Here is a 6,306-nt window from a genome sequence, read left to right on the forward strand (position 1 = left end):
GTTTTAGGAACATGGTCATACAAAGGAAACCACACGAACAGATCGTCGGGGATAATATGCCATTCATATGATATAATCCCAGCTGCAAACCATACAAGAACGGATTTTTTTTTGTCCCAAGCAAATATTATACATAGAGGTAGATGACACACACACACATATATATACATGTAGAGTAGCCCTAAGCATGATTGCATACCCAACGGTGAATTTCTAGAACAGGGCAGAGTGTTCATCGTGCACAGGCAGCTTAGCATAAGGGAGATACTCAGGTCAGACGACAAGCCATCAGTAAGAGATTTGTATAGGTCAGCCGTAGGGTTGCCACACAGGCGAATCTAACTTCCACAGGCCAAGCAGTCCTCCCGGTTGTTCAAGGAACAGGCAACCTGCGCCATTTTAGCCTGGAGATCCTCTGCCTCCCTGCTCTGCTGCTTATCCTGCGCGTCCAGAATTACTCGAATGTAAGAATCATGTCTAAGCAGTTGTGAGTGAAGAACAATGTAAAATATACAAAGTATCAGACAAATGGACATGGTGTATTCTCCAATCACCTTGAGAAAACCAGTGTCCACTGTGAATTTGATTGCATCAGCAGCAGCTCGTGTCCTTAGATAATACATCCCGGTTTTCAGGCCCTAGCACCAGACAGGAAAAAAGATGTTAACATGTTTCTATTGAGACACTTGCATTTACGAAGTAACAAGCAACGCAAACAAGGTGTTTTCATGCAAAGTTATGAACAAAACACTAACTGTTGAACTTTTCAGTAAAATGCGAAATGCTAGAGTAGGTAGTGTTGAAAGGAATAGGAAACCTTGGACCAAGCGTGGAAGTGGAGGGAAGTTAGCTTCCCAGAGTTTGCTTGATCCATGTGAATGTTAAGGCTCTGACTTTGATCAATATAGCAGCCACGATCTACGGCCATGTCAACAACAGTTTTCTGCTTGATCTCCCACACAGTCCTGGTTCAATGATAAAGAAACATTTTGACACACATGAACTGGCATCTTGTGAGCTACACCATAAGATTGCAGATTACATACTTGTAAATTGCTTTTAGATCATCTGGGATCTCAGATATCTTTTGGACAGAACCATCCTCATAGATAATATTGTTTTTCAGAGCAGGAGACCAGATACCCATCTCGGTCAAATCATGGAGGAGATGCTTGTTCACTACAACAAACTCACCACTGCAAAACAAAAGTAATTATGCATGCCTAACCATTAGAACATCAACAACTCAATGCTACAAGGAGCAGATATGCAAACCTTAAAACTCTTCGACTGTATATGTTTGACGTATACGGTTCAAAACACTCATTGTTGCCAAGAATTTGACTAGTAGAAGCAGTTGGCATTGGAGCAACGAGAAGAGAGTTTCTTATTCCAACATTGGAGATCATCTCCCTTATAGCTGGCCAGTTCCATCTGTCTGATGGCACTACGTTCCACATATCAGGTTGAAGAATACCCTGCACAGAATGTATTGAGGACAACCTTAGACACAAGATTGGCTATAAAAATCCTATCAAGGAACAAAATCAAGTGCCAATTGAACATTCCTAATTCAGTAATTGCCAAGAGTTTCACTATCTCTTATAAACCCATCTAGAAACAATATCATTATTGAATACAAATGTTGCAGTACTGAGACAATTAATTAATGCTAAAAGAAGCATTAGTTGTTGACTTCTCCATAGTTGATAAGTTAACCATACAAAGGTCAGCATATTCTCCTTATTCCTTGCCACTGATGGTGAGCGCAGAAATAGTTTTCATTTTTTTAGTCAGCTAAAAAAAATGCATGCAAAAAGATGTGTAGTTCAAAATAATCACACAGCATATTAAAACACAAATGGCATGCATATTTACAGACAAACCTTGCTGACTGGACTCCCATCATAAGTTTCATAAGGACCTTCTTTTGCGGCAAGCCCGGCAGAAGCTTTCAGAGCATGATAATAAATGGTCTCAAAGATATCCTTATTTAACTGCTGGGCCTGAGAAATGATTCCATTACAATGCATATCAGTAAAGTAATAAATGAAACAACTAAAAAAAATTTAGTTTGTGATGTACCTCTGGTGAATCAAATGGCATGCCAAGTAAAATGAAAGTGTCTGCTAAGCCTTGAACTCCTATTCCAATTGGCCTGTGCCTCATATTTGACCTCCTTGCTGTCTCAATGGGGTAATAATTAATATCTATTATTTTGTTGAGATTGCATGTAACAGTTGAAGTAATCTGTTGATGACAACATTATGTTAGTAGCACTCAGACTAGTGGGGTAGAATAAATTGTAAAGACAAGCCAAGCAAACCTCGGCTAATTTATCGAAGTCAAAGTATCTGTTTTTTGACCCATTGCTACCAACGAGCTTAGCTGGATGGGACTCTATGGGAACATCCTGAAACATCAAACATATGGTGCCATGTAATACAAACAAGTTACAGGTTACAATAAATAACCAAAGAAGAATTTCAGTAGCCATCAGCACCTACCTTTTCCCTTACAAAACGAGGTAAAGCAATTGATGCTAGATTGCAGACAGCAGTTTCAGTGGGACTTGTGAACTCAATTATCTCTGTGCACAAGTTTGAGGACTTAATCGTGCCCAGATTTTGCTGATTACTTTTCCTATTGCAAGTGTCCTGCGTATAATTAAGTACTTTTAAAGCCAATCGATTGGATCATGTATTAAGAAAAAGGCATGTTATGATAGAATTGCAAATTGGCAGCAAGCTGGTTTCCTTATGAACTATATACCTTGTAAAGCATATATGGCGTTCCAGTTTCTATCTGTGCCTTCAAAATGCCAAACCAGAGGGACTGTGCTGAAACAACTTTCTTTGCCTTACCCTGAAATTGAATAACTAGGTTAGTAAATATTTTTTAGTTACTTCAGAAAAGTATGCATCCAGCATCCATCTTACTTCTCTTTCATACTTCTTGTACAGATTCTGAAACTCATCCCCCCAGCAATCAGACAAACCTGGAGCTTCACTGGGACAAAACAGTGACCATTGCTCATTTCTTTGCACCCTTTCCATGAATAAATCAGGAATCCAGAGAGCATAGAAAAGATCCCTTGCACGATTCTCCTCCTATAAATTTGACATAATGAGGCTGAGATGGCTGGCTGGTATAGAAATAACAGTGACAGCCGACAGGCTCCTATTCTTATAGCAAAGTGGTAGTGATAAAATGGGAAAGGTAAATTCAAGCTAGTAAACAGTTTCAAATATCTATGTCCAAAAGTGTGTGATTAGTTAACAGTTATACTCAAGAATGTTTACCTTTCCATGGTTCTTTCTTAGATCAAGAAAGTCAAAAATATCAGCATGCCAAGGCTCCAAGTATATAGCAAATGCCCCTAAATATTAGGAGCCTGTGAGAAATCCTCAAGAGTAATATAAATCAAATATGACTAACTGATGCTACTGACCTTTTCTCTTGCCTCCACCTTGATCAACATAGCGTGCAGTATCATTGAAAACACGTAGCATGGGAACAATTCCATTAGAAGTTCCATTTGTGCCTCGAATATAACTCCCAGTAGCTCTAATGTTGTGAATTGAGACACCAATTCCTCCAGCAGATTTGCTTATGGAAGCGCATTCTGAGAGAGTATCATAAATTCCCTCAATACTATCGTCTTTCATGCAGATAAGAAAGCAGCTACTTAACTGCATCACACAGAATAGGAGAATAAATACACAACTTAACAAACAAAATTGAATTCTTTTATGGTAAAAGGTGAAGTACTTGAGGCCTTGGGGTGCCAGCGTTGAAAAGGGTTGGGGAAGCATGAGTAAACCAGCGCTGGGACATCATGTGGTACGTTTTCACAGCAGACTCGATATCATCCTTGTGTATTCCAACAGAAACTCTCATTAACATATGCTGTGGCCTTTCCACAACCTTTCCACCAACTTTCAACAAATAAGACCTCTCAAGCGTCTTAAAACCAAAATAATCGTAGTCAAAGTCTCTGTCATAAATTATCTCACTGTCCAACCGAGTAGCATTCTGAAATGATACAGCAATCAGAAATTGCACAAATCAAATTGTAATATTGTGTACAAAAAACAAAAGTAAAATGCAGAGATACACTAATATATAGAATGAAGCATATGAAGAAATATATCATTCCACAGAGCAGCAAATAAAGCAACAGGGCAAGATAGCATTACTACAGGACAACAAAACACAAGAACTACAATATTGACATGCTAAGATCATCACATAATCAGCTTAAAACAAATAAAAATTAAGGAGAACAGAAGCTACAATATGCAGACAGATATGAAATAAAGGACTACATAAAGTTGCAACACTACACATGAACGATTAAGTGGAGATCAGATGGAGAACTAGCTAGTTGTATTATTCTATAAAACTCTACTACTATATAGATAACACAACCAGAATAACTAAACTAAACAGTTCATAATTGTGCTAGATGATCATCTTAAGCATAATACATGTTACCTACAATCGCCTTATGACTACATATGGTGCAATTGCACAAATTATGTAATAATATAAAAAATGGAAAGCAAGCACAACACTTGTTCCCATAAAAGACATTGCTAGCCGCATCACACCTTCATGATGATCTCATAGACATCATCAGCGATCAGAGGAGCCATCAACCCAGACCTCTCGTTGAAATGTGTATACATGACTTTCACCCTGCATCCAGAGACCAAACAGCCACGTCACGACATGGATCATCAAAATTATACCCAAAAGGGAACCACGTACGTGTCTGAGAAGGACTTCATGGTATTCTTGTGCAGGTTGGAGACCGCGATCCTCGCCGCAAGCTTCAGAGCGAGCACAAGGAAACGCCAAAAACCAGTTAATAATCACCGAAAACGTGCAGGCAGTCGACTGATTGCAACAACACGCAAAGAATCAGAGGACGGATCAGGTCTGCTGAGGGATTTACCGAGGCGTAGTCTGGGTGGGAGGCGGTCATGGCAGCGGCGGTCTCGGCGGCTAGCTCGTCGAGCTGGCTGGTGGTGACGCCCTTGTAGACGCCGGCGCAGACCTTCTGGGCGACGAGGACGGGGTCGCAGTGGTCCTGGCTGAGGCTGTAGCTGAGCTTCTTGAGCCGCGCGGTGATCTTGTCGAAGTGGACGGCCTCCTGCCGCCCGTCGCGCTTTACCACGTACATCTCCGCTGACGGCGTTGCTTCTGCTGCCCGGGCGGGGCGTTCCGTCGAACACGTCGCGGCCACGGACCAGGGCGGCGGACGGTTGGTGCGCCGGGCGCCTGGGGCTTTGGGAATTTGGAGAACGGAGAAGAGGGAAGAGGCGGCGAGAGATTCGAACGGCCTCGAGGGATCGGTGCGCTTGCGGCGTGCAAATAAATTTGAAACGGGAAAGGGGGAGCGGAGCCGCTTTGGAGAAAGCGCAAGAGGGGCGGGATTTTTTCGCGCGTGATTGTTTGGGCGGGCGGAGAGGTTTTGGCACTTTTTGGGTTGGTTCGTTGCTGGTGGGAGGCGAACGGGACTGGGATCCGGTGCCCTGCCACAGCCAGGGCACGGCGTGCCCTGCCCCCAAGTATCCACCGTCCATCTAAATCGGACGGCCAGCAGCGATTTCCACCGTTTCATCTTCTTCCTCCTTCCCCTTAGTCTTCCTCCCGAGCACAGACAGGTTTCTCTTGGGGAAATCCTTCGCCCCACTCCGGCGGCCACCACTAAACAAAACGGCGTCAACAGAACCGCGGGAAAGAGCGCCAGCAGGTTCCCGGTAGATTGCCTCATCCACCCCGCGCCGGCGCCACCGCTCTCCCCGCGCCGCCGACTCCCTCAAGTTCCCCATGCTCCCACCTCGAGCTCCAGGCCAGGGTCTGCATTTCTGGTTGTCCTCTAGAGGCGTCCGTGCGGAAAGGAATGTATCGAACATGCTTTGGCCATTAGCTGATTGCAATGTGCATGTGCTTCATTTCTGAACCTTCCTGCTGAAAGATGGCAGTAGCTTCTGTTTCTTCCAATCATGTATGAACCACGATGTAGCAAATCATCTTATTATATTACTACTGGAGTATTGAATTGAACGATTGAACGATTTCTGGGAGATGGCAGTCAAATTTCTGAACAATTTCGGTGGCCACTGCTGGAAGATGCATGGAAGATGTATCGAGGAGTGGTCGCAGGAGGAGCAGCAAGAGGTGGGCGGAGCCAGCACCGGCAGTAGAGCGGCAGAGAGCCCGCACGATTTTCCCCGAGAGGACCGTGCGGCTGCGTGCGCTCGTTCTAGGCGACGGGTAGGTGACCCCATGGGCGGA

General features: G+C 43.5%; 1 protein-coding gene across 1 annotated transcript; it reads right to left on the bottom strand.

Moving 5' to 3' along the window:
• Positions 1 to 42: 42 nt before the first annotated feature.
• On the bottom strand, positions 43 to 5,492 carry LOC100839518 (ribonucleoside-diphosphate reductase large subunit). The gene is made up of 17 exons (XM_003570287.4): positions 4,961 to 5,492; positions 4,774 to 4,835; positions 4,614 to 4,701; positions 3,772 to 4,035; positions 3,452 to 3,692; positions 3,303 to 3,379; positions 2,940 to 3,110; positions 2,773 to 2,865; positions 2,508 to 2,657; positions 2,327 to 2,413; positions 2,086 to 2,250; positions 1,887 to 2,006; positions 1,276 to 1,478; positions 1,047 to 1,196; positions 818 to 965; positions 555 to 638; positions 43 to 440 (listed from the first exon to the last, which is right to left on the bottom strand). Exons 1-17 carry the CDS (start codon positions 5,186 to 5,188, stop codon positions 339 to 341), a joined length of 2,433 nt encoding a protein of 810 aa, XP_003570335.1. The 5' UTR covers positions 5,189 to 5,492; the 3' UTR covers positions 43 to 338.
• Positions 5,493 to 6,306: the final 814 nt, after the last annotated feature.

The sequence above is a fragment of the Brachypodium distachyon genome, chromosome 3 (assembly GCF_000005505.3).
Source record: "Brachypodium distachyon strain Bd21 chromosome 3, Brachypodium_distachyon_v3.0, whole genome shotgun sequence".
NCBI lineage: Eukaryota > Viridiplantae > Streptophyta > Magnoliopsida > Poales > Poaceae > Brachypodium > Brachypodium distachyon.